This window comes from Ranitomeya variabilis, chromosome 5 (assembly GCF_051348905.1).
Source record: "Ranitomeya variabilis isolate aRanVar5 chromosome 5, aRanVar5.hap1, whole genome shotgun sequence".
Taxonomy (NCBI): domain Eukaryota; kingdom Metazoa; phylum Chordata; class Amphibia; order Anura; family Dendrobatidae; genus Ranitomeya; species Ranitomeya variabilis.
The window spans coordinates 81,418,300-81,434,987 of NC_135236.1; the positions used below are offsets into that span (position 1 = coordinate 81,418,300).

At 45.9% G+C, this 16,688-nt stretch overlaps 1 protein-coding gene across 2 annotated transcripts in view; it reads left to right on the top strand.

Annotated features, from left to right (window-relative positions):
- Nucleotides 1–16,392, top strand: part of GMIP (GEM interacting protein) — a 104,766-nt gene extending 88,374 nt beyond the window's left edge. For both annotated transcript variants that reach the window (XM_077262667.1, XM_077262668.1), the window contains 10 exons: nt 2,047–2,156; nt 4,186–4,287; nt 5,060–5,155; nt 5,237–5,397; nt 5,484–5,672; nt 6,386–6,523; nt 6,784–6,965; nt 8,978–9,239; nt 9,837–9,876; nt 15,044–16,392. In XM_077262667.1, the coding sequence (XP_077118782.1) occupies nt 2,047–2,156; nt 4,186–4,287; nt 5,060–5,155; nt 5,237–5,397; nt 5,484–5,672; nt 6,386–6,523; nt 6,784–6,965; nt 8,978–9,239; nt 9,837–9,876; nt 15,044–15,210 (1,447 nt within the window). In that variant the 3' untranslated portion in view covers nt 15,211–16,392. The remainder of the gene's footprint in view (nt 1–2,046; nt 2,157–4,185; nt 4,288–5,059; nt 5,156–5,236; nt 5,398–5,483; nt 5,673–6,385; nt 6,524–6,783; nt 6,966–8,977; nt 9,240–9,836; nt 9,877–15,043) is intronic.
- The last annotated feature ends 296 nt before the right edge of the window (nt 16,393–16,688 follow it).

Consider the following 16,688-nt stretch of genomic DNA (forward strand, 5'->3'; position numbering starts at 1 on the left):
CAGATTAGCTCTGATATCAACGTTGCCAGGCATTGAACTGAAGGTCCAGGGAGCTTATATAGCAACACCCCTGACCTAACGACCCAGGTGAGCATAAAAGGAATGACTGACAAACCCAGAGTCAAATCACTAGTAGCCACTAGAGGGAGCCAAAAAGTAAATTCACAACAGTCGCCCCTCTCCCACAATTGCCCCTATGTCTGCTTAGGTGATTTAGGTGAGACAGCCAACCTATAATTAACTGCCCTGCCGTAGGTTTGAAGTAATGCTTGGAGCCCAATACTTCCTCGGCGTTCCGGCCACCGGCTACGCGCCTCAGTAGGATGTTGCCTCGATCTTACAGCACGACTCCTACTGGTGTTATCTCCTTTTTGCTGTGATCTCGTTTCTCACTCTTCACAATAAACATCGCTTCTTGTCCTTTCTTGAGATACCGCCGCGATGTAGTGCAGGCGCGGTTCCTTAACGTTCTGTCTTGTTCGCTAGGCCTCTGTCAGGATCCCACCCCTGACAGGGACCCCCCTGAATCTTCCCCTGCAACACCCTCTGCCACAGGATGTTGCCCGGTTCCAACCCAGTCAGCTTCTGTCTAACTTTCTATCCAGCCCCCAGTTTTACCAAATTGTGAGGAGTGGCCTAATACATAGCGCCCTTAGCTCCCCCTGGAGGCCAGACTGTGAAGTGTATTGGTGTCTGTGATACCTGGTCAGGTGAACTCCTTCAGTGCCATCAGATGTACCATCACTCCCCTTAGCGGCGGAGCGTCAGTACTGCAACGACCAGGACTCTGGGGCGCTGCATGTAACAGAACGGACAGCCTGTAAAGCCGTTATATACAATAGATAGCTGTTGGCCAAATGCCGATTCAGCAGCTATCTCTCCCAACTCTGCCATACACTGAAACGCTTGGCTCGATCGATTGCTCCTGTTCCTTGAGAGTTGCTGCTAGACTCCTCTGGTGGGGTCTTACCTCTTGGGAAACAAAAGGATCAGCAGCACAAAATTGGACATGCCGGATCCTTTTTTTTCCTTGACATCATCTGCTGAGAGAGAGTCACGCGGGCCCATACACATTAGACAGTTGGCTCGTCAGGGGTGTAACAGAGAGGAAGAGGATTACACCTCCAAAGATGATGCTATAGTGACTTTATGCTGGGATGTGTTATACTAATGCATCCGTTATGTATCAATGTTGGATGCAACTGTTAATAGTATTATTATGAGTGTCATGGCTTCCAAATGTAGAGCTCAGTCGAGTGGAGGAGAGTGAAGTCAGTCGGGGGAATGTGACAGACTAAGCTGAAGTTTGTGTGTGTGAAAGGAAGGAGTCACAGCGAACTCAGCTTCCATGTTGCAGAGCCTGTGATATGAGAGCTGTCGGTTAGTGGGGACCCTAAGATGGCACTGGAGGTGATGAGACGGAGGTGACGTGTAGACCAGACCTAGAGATAATGAGTTTGCCATGCTGGGGCACGGGCACTGCACCAAAGTAAGCTGCAGGTAGTAGGAAAGCAAGCTGAGAAAAATGCAGGACCCCTACAAACATGCTGTATGTAATGCTTCTCACAACATGCGTGCCGCCACCTGTAACCACAATGTGTGTACCTGTGTGTAAAGCAGAAGATGCCGTCAACAAGCTTTGTACCTGCTACCAATTCTATATACTTTCATCAGTTCCACCAGTAAAGTGCGGTTTATTTTCATATACTGGTGACTTCAGTGGCTCCTTCCTTACCAAAATACTTTCCTTATATGAATTGATAAGCTGCTATCAAATATTGTTTATGCCGCTTATCTTTAGCATAAATTATGATTGGTTGAAATGTATCCTGTCCGTAGTATCCACCATTGTCTGCGGATTGTTAGAAGGATCTACCAACAAAAATATCACGAGTGCTGCCTTGACCTCAAAGGGAATGTGTTATCAGAAAATGTCGGTTAGTTCACTAGTAAAAATGTATTTAATCAGTCACATATCTATTATTGTATACTGCTTTCTTTTTATCTACAGTCTCATTATAATATTATCCTGTGATCATTTTGCAGGTTGTCACCTACTGGCAAACGGAAAAATGCCGTGCAGCTGGTCCGTGTGTCGTCTTCTTTGTCTGACCTCAATGTCAAAATGGATGAGACAGGAACAAAGATATTGCCAGGTGTTGTGTAGAATTAGTTCCATGCTTACATATATACTATATATATATACAGTGGTCATAAAAAGTGTACACACCCCAGTTAAAATGGCAGACTATTGTCTTGTTAAAAAAAATCACACCAAGATGAATAATTTCAGAACTTTTTGCACCTTTAATGTCACCCATAATCTGTACAACTTTAATTAAAAAATAAACGTATTTTTGGGTAGGAATTTATCAGCATGGTACATCTAGAATCGGCAATCTTTGCCCACTTTTCCCTAAAGAGGCATGAAGGATTTATTGCAAAATTGACTGATATTTTGAACTGTTCCCTCTGACTTGACTAAAGCCCCAGTTGCAGCTGCCAAAACATAGCTCCAAAGCATATTGCTGCCTCCCCCATGCTCCACTCTGGGTATGGTGTTCTTTTGTTGATGCATAGTGTTGACTTTGCACCAAACAAACCTTTTGGAATAATTGACAAAAAATTCAACCTCAGTCTCATCAGACCATAACACGTTTCCCCACATGCTTTTGGCAGGCTTGATGTAGATTTTTGCAAAACACATCCGGGCTTGGATGTTTTTCTCTGTAACAAAATGTTTTGCTACTCCATCCCACAAGCCAGATATATGAAGAATGCGGATGATTGTTATCACTTGGAGTACACAACCAGTAGTCGCCATAAATTCATGCACCTCCTTTAATGTCCTTTTGATGTCTTTTCATCAGGGATGTCCAGTTCTAGGTAACGTCACTGCTGTGCCAAATTTATGCCACTTATTTTTTTTAAATCAAAAACGGTTTTATTAAGGTATAACCATAACAATATAGAAAGTACCAGATCACATGAGTACAGTGATTTTAACAAAAATTTTAAAAATGCACATTAGCATACAGCATATGAAAATAGCATTTACTTCAGCTCCTGGATATAAATGAAAATAACCCCTTACCTCAACCTGCTTATTCCCACCCCAACAACTCCCCACCCTTGTTTGCAATGCAAACCAATATAAGTACATGTAAATAAGGGCCATTTATTCAGTGCACAAGAATAGAGACGTTATCTCTCCAGGGGTGCAAGGATTATTCAAGAATAAACATATTAAAGATCAAATCCCTAGTGAGTGCTTCAGATACACTGTTGGGCATTTAATACAATTTCCCCACTGCTTTCCAAATTTTTCTGTGGCACCCCTCTTAAAGAGGTTGCCCACTACTTTTACATTGAGGGCCTATACTTAAGATAGGTCATCAATGTCTGATCGGCCGGGGTCTGGCACCCCCATCGATCAGCTGTCATAGGTGACAGCGGCCACCACCAGCCATAACTACCTACCGGCTGTCTACTTGTAGTGGCAGGGGCTTGTTATTACACATCCGCCTCCTATTGATTTGTATAGGAGGAGGATGTGCAGTATCCTACGGCGGCCACAAGTAGACGACCAACTCCGCAAGAAAGTACTTCCGTTGCCGTCACCGATAACAGCCGATCGGCAGGGGTGCCGGGCTCCAGACCCCGGCCGATCAAACATTGAAGGATAGGCCATCAATGTAAAAGTACTGGACAATTTAATGCAAACCTAATGCCACTGTAAAATAGTAGTGTTTAGGTTCTGGACCACTTCCTGTATTGTAGGTGGAGTGTTGGACTGCCAATGTTTAGCGATAGACTTTCTTGTGTGGTAAAGAATTTTTTCTATGGCCAGATTCAATGAAGGAGAAAATCTACTATCTCTTACATCCCCTAAAACACAAGATTTGGCATTCAGAGGCAGTTGAATCTTGCATACCTCTCACAGCAGCCTACCCATGTTGTCCTATAGTTCCCAAGTCTGGAACATGACCAGAACATATGGACCAAATCTGCCCCTTCTTCACTACATCTTGGACACTGATCATCCAATCTGAGGTTAATTTTCAGTATAATTTTTGGAGTTCTATATGCTCTATGAATTTGGCCACAGAAGATGGAAAAAAAGTAAAGATCTTGCACTTAATTTGTTTTTCTTTTAATAATTTCCATTTTTTCACTTTATCTAAGGAGAACGAGGCTCTTGGGGAAACAAGATTGCATCCAGCGACTGTGAGATTGTTGGGGGAAGCAGTGATCCCAGATCTCTAGATTCTACTTTAGAGAGTCCAGGTAATGGAAATTTCTAGCCACCAAGCAACACAGAGAGTGTCCTGACTCTCAATAAAGGTTTTGGATATCCACAACCTATGGTAGCTTTGATTCATCCAGTTTGTGTCATTATTCAGCCATTGTGAATGTAGCTGGTGCAAATCGATTCTCAGAACCCGGTCCATCCGCCACGTTGGTAATCTGTAGCCAGAAGACGGGAGCCTTGAGAACCCTCTCCTACATCCCAGCATCTGCAGCTCCTCTTTTAATTAGCGTGCGACTTCATCATTGTAGCGTATCTCACATGTAACATCACACCTGCCAAATGGAAAGAAAAGCCTCAGATTCCGTCAGGTAAGAGGTGGTTCTCATGGCTCCCATCCAGCAACCACAAATTACTGATTTGGCTGATGGACCGAGTCCTGCAAATCGATTTGCCCCAAATCTAATTGTGAATGTTGGCATTCATACAGAAGGCTTTTATCAAGAAACAGCTTTGCATGACTGTATTGTTGGGGTGTTGCGATAAAGGGGTTGCCCAGATATAGTAAAACATGACTGCCTTCCTCCAAAAACAGCTCCATACCTGCCCATGTGTTGCGTCTGGTATTGCAGCTCAACACTTTTGAAGAGAATGGGGCTGATCAGCAGTACCACACTCAACCTCCTGGATAAGCACTTAACGTGGTTATTTCTCTTGATAAGGTGTCACCAAACTTCTCTTGAATCCTGTGATCTTTGTGATTTACACCTATAACTCCATTCATATCTATTTGTTCTTGCTTCTCCTTAGTTCACTTTGTGAGGAAAGTGGCCAAAGCTTCATCTACGGGGACCATGTCTTCTGATGATCTTGATGAGAGAGACTCTTTCCATGCAGAGGATGTAGGTGAGTAATTCAGGAACCATCATGCCGCAGGTTTTCTATTGCCCATCTAGTATCTTCCTCACCATCTTCATGACTCCGTAGACTCCACAGATGCCTCCTCGGAGAACGGCATGCATCTCCACTTCTCGGACAAGCTGGTCATATCCTCAGCTGCCCAAACCCATCGACTTCGACGCACAAGAGTTCCAAGCAAATGCAGAGAGTGTGAAAACTTCATGGTTTCAGGAGTTGAGTGTGAGGAGGTGAGATGTCCATGGAGTAGAAGAAAAATGTCTCATATGTTTAAGAATTATACAACTATACATTTAATCCTATCTCTTTGCTGCAGTGCTACTTGACGTGTCACAAGAAGTGTCTGGAGAGCTTATTGATCAAATGTGGTCATCAGAAACTTCCACCCAAAGTACCTCTGTTTGGTGTCGATTTTAGTCAATTTCCAAGATACTTTCCTGAGGAGGTTCCCTTCATCATCTCCAAGTGTACATCCGAAATTGAATTGCGGGCTCTTGGGAAACAGGTAAACGCTTTCATCATGGCATACTAAACGTGGTCATAATCACTTCTCCTCTTTCACATTTATTTGGTTCTTCGAAATTCCATCTTGAAGGGGTTGACCAAATTCTGAGTTAATGGAATTTTAAGAGTAGAGAACGGCTACAAAGAGCATCTCCCTCTTTGGAGTACCAATCCTGTCCACCATTATACAAACAACCCATTGATTTGCTTTTACATTGTGTAATACTTATTTTCCCCTGTGACAGCTCTGCAGAGAAATTAAACATTTAGACTCCTATTCATCAAAGTATTTTATGCCAGGAAACTGACGTAAAACACTTTGAAAAGTCAGAAAAATGTTAACAATTTTGGCGTTTTCAGTTTTGGGCACCTCTGCCAAAAATGGTAGAAGACGGAGAGGAACAATGATCTTTTGTGCAGCACAAGTCCTTTTCACCCAACAAACAAGCGTTTTTCCTCATTCAAAGAGTGATCGGCAGTGTGTTTACCCTGAAAAATGATCGTGAAAGCAAATGGGCCATTACTCACAGATTACAGCTAAACTCTTGGGGTTTTAGAGAGGGGATATTTTGTAATCAAAACCGAGAAACTCTCCAGATTGGTTCTTCAATATGTTACCTTAACAAATGAACACCCTGTGTATTAAAAAACAAAAGTTGATTGTGAGCCTCAGCCTGCTAATGAATGAATGTTTTCATACTTTGTATGTTCCAGGGCCTTTATCGTATCAGCGGGGCCAAAGCTCGGGTGGAAAAACTTCTTCAGGCATTTGAGAATGGCAGAGAACTTGTGGATCTGTCGGCACATTCCCCTCATGATATCACCAGTGCCCTCAAACACTTCCTAAAAGATGTACGGTACACCAGTATTATGCCGAGATGGTATAGGCGACCCAGCACATGACTATAGAGATGAAGTCTGTACAGTATAGATGGTGTTCCCTACTCCACACTGTATATATAGACCTCGGTCATATATATACAGTATGTTCTGATATCCATGAATTTACATGGATAGTATATACCTCACAGTCTGTATGTAGTACGTTTCAGCTGCCATTTACAGCCAGGAAGCATTATATCACCATGGAGCTCAATGTCTTTCTCCTCCAGCTTCCAGACTCTGTGGTCTCCCATCACCTGTATGAGAAATTTATGGCCTTTTCAAGAGACTTCCCTGATGACAAGGAGCCAGAGATTCGACAGGAGGCCATTCAGCAAATGAAGGATATTCTCTGTCAGCTGCCAGCCAGTAACTACAACACACTGCGCCACTTGACGGCCCACCTGTACCGGTGAGGGAGATAAGGGCCACACTGCCCCCTAGAGATGATGTCATGTTACTGTAGACGTGTATGCACTAAAGCAGGGGTGGGCAATTAATTTTGCCATGGGGCCGCATGAGAAATTGGGATGGTTTTAAAGGGCCGGACTAATATAATTACCGTATTTTTCGGACTATAAGACGTACCGGACCATAAGGCGCACCCCAAATTTGGGGTGAAAATTGCAGAAAAAAAGATTTTTTATAAGATGGGGGTCCGTCTTATTGTCCGAATTTACCGTATCTTACCTGAGGGCTGGCGGTGGCAGAGCAGGGTCACAGGAGGCATGGTGTTGGCAGAGGTGGGGTGATGCGGTGTGGCGTGCACCTGAGCAGGGTCCCTTCCTGCTTAGGTGGGCGACGCCACGGCCTGGTGTCCATGGGGGGGTTGCAGCAGTGGTGTGGCAACGGCAGAGGTGCGGTATGGCGTGCGCAGGGTCCCTTCCACCGGTGAGGTGACGCAGCGGCCCGGAATGCAATGTGAGCAGCAGAGCCGGGTTGAATATCGGTGGCGGCGGCCATCTTCCCGAGGCCGCGCGTGCGCAGATGGAGTGCTCTGCTTCACGGGGCTTCAGGAAAATGGCCACGGGAGGCCGCGTGTGCGCAGATGGAGATCGCGGCGGCCATTTTCCTGAAGCCGAGATCTAAATCTGCAAACTCAGCTTCAGGAAAATGGCCGCCGCCATCTCCATCTGCGCACGTGTGGCCTCCCGCGGCTATTTTCCCGAAGCCCCGTGAAGCAGAGCACTCCATCTGCGCAAGCGCGGCCTCGGGTAGATGGCCGCCGCCACCGATAAACCGGTGATCAACCCGGCTCTGCTGCTCACATTGCACGTGACGTACAGGGCCGATGCGTATGAGCTCGGGGCCTTCACTCCAGCCGCCAGCGGTCCTCCTCAGAAGCATCTGGCAGCTGGCCAAGCAGTGCCGGGGGCGGCTGTCAGAAGTGACAGCTAGCTGGCAGGCTGTTTAAAATCATCAGGCGGGCCGGATGCGGCCCGCAGGCCGCATCTTGCCCAGGTCTGCACTAAAGGCTCCCTACCTACACACAACATGGCATGTCTGGAGCCAAGCTGTGTACTCTGAAGCCCCCTATAACGGCAGTCTGGATGTGTAATCTGGAGCCCCCTATAACAGCAGTCTGGAGGTGTAGTCTGGAGCCCCCTATAGCAGCAGTCTGGATGTGTAATCTGGAGCCCCCTATAGCAGCAGTCTGGATGTGTAATCTGGAGCCCCCTATAACAGCAGTCTGGATGTTTAGTCTGGAGCCCCCAATAACAGTAGTCGGAGGAGTAGTCTGGAGCCCCCTATAACAGCAGTCTGTATGTGTGGTCTGGAGCCCCCTATAACAGCAGTCTGTATGTGTGGTCTGGAGCCCCCTATAGCAGCAGTCTGTATGTGTAGTCTGGAGCCCCCTATAACAGTAGTCTGGAGCCCCCTATAACAGCAGTCTGTATGTGTGGTCTGGAGCCCCCTATAACAACAGTCTGGAGGTGTAATCTGGAGCCCCCTATAACAGCAGTCTGGAGCCCCTCTATAACAGCAGTATGGAGGTGTAGTCTGGAGCCCCCTATAGCAGCAGTCTGGATGTGTAGACTGTGGAGCCCTATAACAGCAGTCTGGGTGTCTTGTCTGGAGCCCCCTAAACCCTCAGTCTGTATGTGAGGTCTGGAGCCCCCTATAACAGCAGTCTGTATGTGTAGTCTGGAGCCCCCTATACCAGCAGTCTGGAGGTGTAGTCTGGAGCCCCCTATAACAGCAGTCTGATATTATAATCTGGAGCCCCCTATAACAGCAGTCTGGATTTCTGGTCTGGAGCCCCTATAACAGCAGTCTGGAGGTGTAGTCTGGAGCCCCCTATAACAGCAGTCTTGGTGTCTGGTCTGGAGCCCCCTAAACCAGCAGTCTGATATTATAATCTGGAGCCCCCTATTTTTTATGGCGCACCACTTAATAGTAATCCTTTCTTTCTGAATTCCACAGCGTTTCTGAAAGGTTTGAGGACAACAAGATGAATCCTAATAACTTGGGAATTATCTTTGGCCCCACACTGATCCGTCCCTCTCCCGATCAAGACAAACCTATGACCTGCTTGATAGATTCCGGAAACCAAGCCCAAGCTATAGAATTCCTTATTAATAACTATGAGAAGATATTTGGGATGGATGAGCTACCTGCTGCCGGGCGTCATGAAGTGTCCGAAGACCCTTCTGAGGCTGAAATGGATGTGTCCATGATATCTGAGGTAAGAAATCTATAACAAAACCTCTCAAAAAGGTCACCTTTTTTAGGAGATCTCTCCTTTTTTAGACCAGACTTTTCTGGTGGACCTTCTATTCCCTTGTGTTATATATACAGTATATTGACCTGTTCTTTGAGAACACCAGGTGTGACTCAAATTTTGGGGCAGATGTTTCAAAGTTGTTTCACTGTATATCAAACTTGCCACCTTTCCTCGGACTAATAATGGGGAGACGTCATGGACCCCTCAAGCATTTACAGATTTTTTAGAACAGAAGTTGGGGAGTCCTCATTGACTTCCGGAAGAGGTTGCAAAACCCTCAGGTGCCTCAGAAGCCTCCCCTGTATCCTGCGAAACCATTTTGAAAAGTTGGCAAGTCTACTATTTGCCTAGCTCTGGTAATCTCTAAATTCTAGGTGACATAGAATCCCCCTCCTCTTTCTTACCTCTGCCTCATAGTTCAAGTACATAAAGGGGTCCGCATTATTTAAATGTCGGCTTATCATTTGGTACATCTATTTGGTACTTTTTTTTTTGCTGTTTTGGGGGGTAAAGTCACAAAAGCTAAAAAATAATTTGTTCATGTGCTCTGTTCTGCAGGATCCGACAGTGAGCACCGATTACGGCGCTGATATATCAGGTAAGATACATTGTCAATCCAGCTGGGAAAGTCACCACCTATCCGTAGGGTGGCTGATAACTTGCTGATTGCGGGAGGTCAAACTGCTAGGACCCCCACCGACCCGGAGAACGGGGCTTTGAAATATGCCAATACATTCTTAGTATTGGTGGGAGTTCCAGCGGTCGGAACCCCAGAGATTGTCAGGTTCTCATGTATTTGTTGTATAGGTGATAATCATTCAACCTTTAGTGCTCACAAAGCCAATTTAGTATATAAAAGTAAAATAAAAAGAGATATATTAGGAAAATTCTAACTCCTCACTCACCATTTCAAAGATTTATGAACGTTGCTCGTCAGCAGGTTTTTGCCACCTAACCTCAGAGCAACATAATATAGAGACAGAGATCCTGATTCCAGCGTTGTGTCACTTACTAGGCTGTGTGCTGTAGTTTCAATACAATCAGTGCTTTATCAGCAGAAGATTATCACTGCCTGACTAGGTCTCATGTGGAAGACAGTCAGGCTAATCTATAACCCCACCCCCACCACTGATTGGCAGCTTAAATACACATGTACATAGGAAGCTGACAATCAGTGGTGTGGGCGGGGTTATACAGGGCTCAGCATTTCAAGCACTGCAATTTCTGCATCAGACAAAACAGGGATTCAATGAAAACTGCACCAAGCAGTTCAGTAAGTGACACATCACTGGAATCAGGGTCTCTGTCTCTATTATTATTATTATTATTTATTTATATAGCACCATTGATGCCATGGTGCTGTACATGAGAAGGGATTGCATACAAGTTACAGATATCACTTACAGTAAGCAAACTAACAATGACAGACTGATACAGAGGGGCGAGGACCCTGCCTTTTGCGGGCTTACATTCTACAGGATTATGGGAAAGGAGACAGTAGGTCGATGGTTGCAGTAGCTCCGGTGTTGGTGAGGCGGTATCTCCGGTAGTGATGAGGAGGCAGCGGGGTCAGTGCAGGCTGTAGGCTTTCCTGAAGAGGTGGGTTTTCAGGTTCCGTCTGAAGGATCCGAATGTGGTTCATAGTCGGACATGTTGGGGCAGAGAATTCCAGAGGATGGGGGATATTCGTGAGAAGTCTTGGAGGCGATTAGGTGAGGAACGAATAGGTGTGGAGGAAAGAAGGAGGTCTTGGGAGGGCCGGAGATTACGTGAGGGAAGATATCGGGAGATTAGTTCAGAGATATATGGAGGAGACAGGTTATGGATGGCTTTGTAGGTCAGTATTAGTAATTTGAACTGGATACGCTGAGGGAATGGGAGCCACTGAAGAGATTTGCAGAGGGGAGAAGCGGAGGAGTAGCGAGGAGAGAGATGAATTAGTCGGGCAGCAGAGTTAAGGATGGACTGGAGAGGTGCAAGGGTGTTAGCAGGGAGGCCGCAGAAAAGGATGTTGCAGTAGTCGAGGCGGGAGATGATGAGGGCATGCACAAGCATTTTAGTAGATTGACGGTTGAGGAAAGGACGGATTCTGGAGATATTTTTGAGCTGGAGGCGACAGGAGGTGGACAGAGCTTTGATGTGCGGTTTGAAGGACAGGGCAGTGTCAAAGGTTACTCCGAGGCAGCGGACTTCCGGTACGGGGGGAAGCATGATGTTGTTGATTGGGATAGATAGGTCGGGTAAGGAAGATCTATGGGATGGAGGAAAGATGATGAGTTCAGATTTGTCCACATTGAGTTTGAGGAAGCGAGAGGAGAAGAAGGAGGATATGGCTGATAGACACTCTGGGATTCTGGACAGCAGAGCAGTGACGTCTGGGCCAGAGAGGTAGATCTGAGTGTCATCAGCATAGAGGTGGTACTTGAATCCATGGGACTTTGAGTTGTCCCAGGCCAAGTGTATAGATTGAGAAGAGTAGGGGTCCTAGAACAGAGCCTTGGGGGACTCCAACAGAGAGAGGGTGGGATGAGGAGGTAGTGTGGGAGTGGGAGACGCTGAATGTGCGGTTGGAAAGGTATGAGGAGATCCAGGAAAGGGCGAGGTCTTTGATGCCAAAGGAGGAGAGGATCTGTAGTAGGAGGCAGTTGTCAACTGTGTTGAAAGCAGAGGACAGGTCTAGAAGGAGGAGTACAGAGTATTGTCCGTTAGCTTTAGCGGTAAGTAGGTCGTTAGTGATTTTGGTCAGGGCTATCTCAGTTGAGTGATGGGGGCGAAAACCAGATTGTAGATTGTCAAAGAGCAAGTTAGCTGAGAGGTAGGAGGAAAGTTCAGAGTGGACGTGCTGCTCCAGGAGTTTGGAAGCGAATGGGAGCAGTGATATTGGGCGATAGCTGGACATAGCAGTTGGATCGAGGGTTGGCTTTCTAAGGATAGGTGTGATTGTGGCATGTTTCAAAGCAGAAGGGAAGGTGCCAGAAGTTAGTGATAGGTTGAAGAGGTGGGTTAGGGATGGGATAAGTGTGGTGGTGAGGTTGGGGAGGAGGTGGGATGGGATGGGGTCGAGCGCACAGGTGGTGAGGTGCGATTTGGAGAGGAGACAATTAAGCCCCCCTTCAGTGATGTTGGATAGGGATGTTATGGGGTTTGGGCATTGGTCTGGTATACAAAAGTCGTTTCGTGTGAAGGTCCCTTTACTCCTTCACCATGTTTACCTATCCCCTTACAGTGTTTGCTTCACTAATCCTCTCTCTCCTTCGCTATCACAAACCCCAGCACTCTCTAACCTAATAATCATCCCCTCTTCCCTCTTACCTCCCCACCTGTCCTCCTCTGCTGACCTGCTCCTCAACCTCAAATCTGTCCTAATGAAACATAAAACAAGCCGGCCGTTCTCCTTCTCCCACGCTCTCCCTTTCTCTGCTTCTCCTCACTGCTGGAGACATATCTCCCAACCCTGGACCCCCACAGCTCATACCTCCCATTACTACCCCCTCCTATCGCTCCCTATCTAATGTGAACTACCGCAATCTTTCCAACATAAAACCCATGCCCCTGATGCCCACCCCCCTGCTCCCCCTCTCTGGAGCACTCTGGAATGCCCGCTCAATCTGCAATAAGCTTCATGTGATTCACAACCTTTTTCTCTCTCACAAGCTTGCCTTCCTTGGCCTCACAGAAACATGGCTAACACCCTCTGACACCGCCTCCCCTGCTGCGCTGTGTTACGGAGGCCTCCACTTCACCCACACCCTTCGCCCCGGCAACAGACATGGTGGAGGAGTGGGTCTTCTCCTTTCTTCAAACTGCACCTTTAACCCAATCCCACCTCTTCCCTCCCTTACCCTCCCCTCTTTTGAAGTCCACTCTGTCCGCATCTACTCTCCCTCCAACCTCCAAGTGGCCATCATATACCGACCTCCAGGCCCGGCCACTGCCTTTATTGACCAATTCTCCACCTGGCTCCTTCACTTTCTCTCTGCTGACATTCCCACCAACATAATGGGTGACTTCAACATCCCCATTGATACCCTTCAGTCAACAGCCTCCAAACTTCTGTCCCTTACTTCATCCTTTTGACTTACTTAGTGGTCCTCCGCAGCCACCCACACAGACAGACATACACTAGACCTCGTCTTCACCTGTCTCTGCTCTCTATCTAACTTCACCACCTCCCCTCTCCCTCTATCCGACCACCATCTACTCACTTTCTCATCCCTGTCCTCCTCACCGGTCACTCATGTCCAGCAACATGCGCACCTCCGCAGAAACCTTGCACACCTAGACACCCACACACTCTCTGACTCCATCCTACCACTTGCATCCATATCCTCACTCCACGACAGACAGTGCCGCTGCTTTCTACAATGCCACTCTCGCATCAGCTATTGACACAGTTGCCCCTCTCGTCCATGGCAGAGTGCGACGTATCAATAGACAACCTTGGCACAATAACACCACTAAAAAGCTCCGGCAAGTGTCCAGGGTTGCAGAGCGGCGTTGGAAGAAAACACACTCGCAAGATGACTTCACTGTATTTAAACAAGCAACACTCCCTTTTAAATCTGCTGTCAACTCTGCTAAACAGGCCTACTTTACAACCCTCGTATCTTCCCTATCTTACAACCCCAAACAGTTATTCAAAACCTGTAACTCCCTCCTCCGCCCCCCACTGCCCTCTCCAACCTCCCTCATCTCTGCTGAGGACTTTGCCACACACTTTAAAAATCAGATCGACCAGACAAGGCAAGTCTTCATTGTTCAACCACCACAACCCTTTTGTATACCAGACCATACAAAAGTAAAAAAAACAAACAGTACATACTCACCTGCGCGTCCCCCAGCGTCTGCTTCCTGACACTTACTGAGCGCCGGCCCTAAAGTGAAAGTGAAAGCACAGCGGTGACGTCACCGCTGTGCTGTTAGGGCCGGAGCTCAGTCAGTGTCAGGAAGCAGACGCTGGGGGACGCGCAGGTGAGTATGTACTGTTTGTTTTTTTTACTTTTACGCTGGTAACCAGGGTAAACATCGGGTTACTAAGCGCGGCCCTGCGCTTAGCAACCCGATGTTTACCCTGGTTACCCGGGGACCTCGGCATCGTTGGTCGCTGGAGACCTTAAGATGGGTTAATAGAAAAGCTAGGTCCAAGTAATAAGAAGTGCTTACACAGCAGACATACCCAAAAGAGACAGATCATAGAGTGGGGTCCTGACTCCTGCCGTGACTAACTGCCGTTGAAATAACTGCGGCGTCTTTATGCTTAGCTGCGTAATGCTTTGCTGCAGGAATGCACGTGCCTGACCCCATACTGCTATCAGATTCTATAGCAAAAACCTGCTGACAGATTGCGTTTAAGGAAATTCAAGAAAATCTAAGAGTGGACTTATCTGTAGTTCCATTCAATGATAGGATGAATCTTACACTTTAAAAAGGTGAATAATTGAACATATTTACCAAAATTTATAAAAAAATAACAAAAGGCTCGATTCATCATTTGTAATTTTTTTAAATCAGTTTAATTTTTTTGACTTGTGGTTTTCTCTGATGCAAAGCCCAAAATTGTCTTTTTTTCTATCTTTAACTGTTTTTGCAATCACTTACCTGGAAATGCCACACATTTCCCAAAATGTAGCAAAAAATTACGCCAAAATGACTGGAGCACATAAAATCCCTCCAAATCTCAATGATAAATGTCTACCAGTGTCTGTCCATTTTCACCAACTCACCGTACAGGAACTGATAGATCTCCTCATTTTCCTTCATTCTAGATTTTGATGGAAAAGATGGTGAAAGAGCTTATCTGGAAGAGGAAGAAGATGACAGCCTGTCTGAAAGCTTAACATATTCCAGGGGTCATTTCAGCCGTATGCCAGTCAAAGGATCGCGTGGAGAACAGGTCCAAAGATCAGATAGTGACCCTGGAACTGAAGTGTGAGAATGAAGGAGCTCTTCATGTAGGAAGGAATCAGTAACGAGAACTGGAAAATGTCTAAAACATGAAAAGGTTTCATCATTCTTCACTCAAGGAATCATCTTGTGTCCTTCAACGTAGATCCAGACTATTTTCCTATAACGTTTTTCTCATATATACATGTGAAAATAAATACTGAACTCATGTGCCCGGTATGGGATCTGCCAAAGGTCAGCTAAATTTTGAGATACAAAGTTCTTGGTTGAAGGCCCACCTCAAGATCTTCTGAGGAGATTTGAGAGGAGTCAAGAGAGTCAAAGACTAGCAAGGTGTGAGGTACTATACATTAGGCTGGGGGTAAAAATCCAAGAGTTACCGTATCTGGATTTTCACTTTGAATATTTGAATATTAAAAAAAAACAAAAAACTAATAATAATTGTAAGGAGAGGGACAACACGAGGACTTCCCAACTTACGAATTTAATGGAACAGCCCTGGTTTTTCTATGGTTTTTGGAGCTTTGAGAAGATCATGTTTGACCTTCAATCACCTGTTGTACCCGCAGAAGTTTGCTTTATTGGGTTACGGATATGGTCTGCTGACATGGAACCGGGTGTTTTGTTTCCAACTGTATGGATTCTCTCTTGAAACAGTAGACTCTAAAGATGAGCAAAATTGTGAAAAATTGTAAATCGTCCAGGCAAAATTGTAATAGTGTAGGAAAGAAGAAGCAAATTTCCAGCAACTGTTTGAGTCTCAATCATTTTGGAGGTGACTTTTGCAAAAAACATTGGTGTCAAAAACAGGATTAACAAATATACCTGGAAATAAATATCTAAAGAATGCCAGTCCCACCTCTGGAACATGCAGCTTTCTCAAGAAAAGGACCCCATTAGAGATCGTGCCAATCGATTCGCAGGAACTGATCCAGAAGCCATGTCAGTAACCTATCACAACGGGAGCCCTGACGGTATCCTTGGCTCCTTTTTTCATTAGCAGACCCGGCAAAACGTCATGTGACGCACGTGTAACATGCCGGGTGATCGAAAGAAGAGCCGTGGAGGCAAACAGGTAGGAGATTGTTTGCAGGGCTCCTGTCTGATGGCCACAGATTACTGATGTTCCGCTGATCTGAGTCCTACGAACCGATTCGCACCATCTCAGGACCTCATTTGTTAATGAAGAGATGGTCACACATTCTATTTTTTTTTTTAAAAACTCTAATTGAAGTGAATGGTGGCATGAAAAGAGCCCCAGTTTTCAGGGTAGGACCAACATCTGTCAGACACTTATCATCTGGATATGCCATTAATGTCTGAGAAAGGAATGTTACTTTAAATTAAGTCCCGCCACCATTTTATTTCTTCAAAACACAATTATTGTAGATGTTGTATGCATGGCTGGTACTTCCAAGGGGATGGGTGAGTAAGAAAGCATTTTATCTGGGAAGTCAACCATGGAGGTCAAGTCAAAGTCTTAATGGACGACCATATAATGTCCAG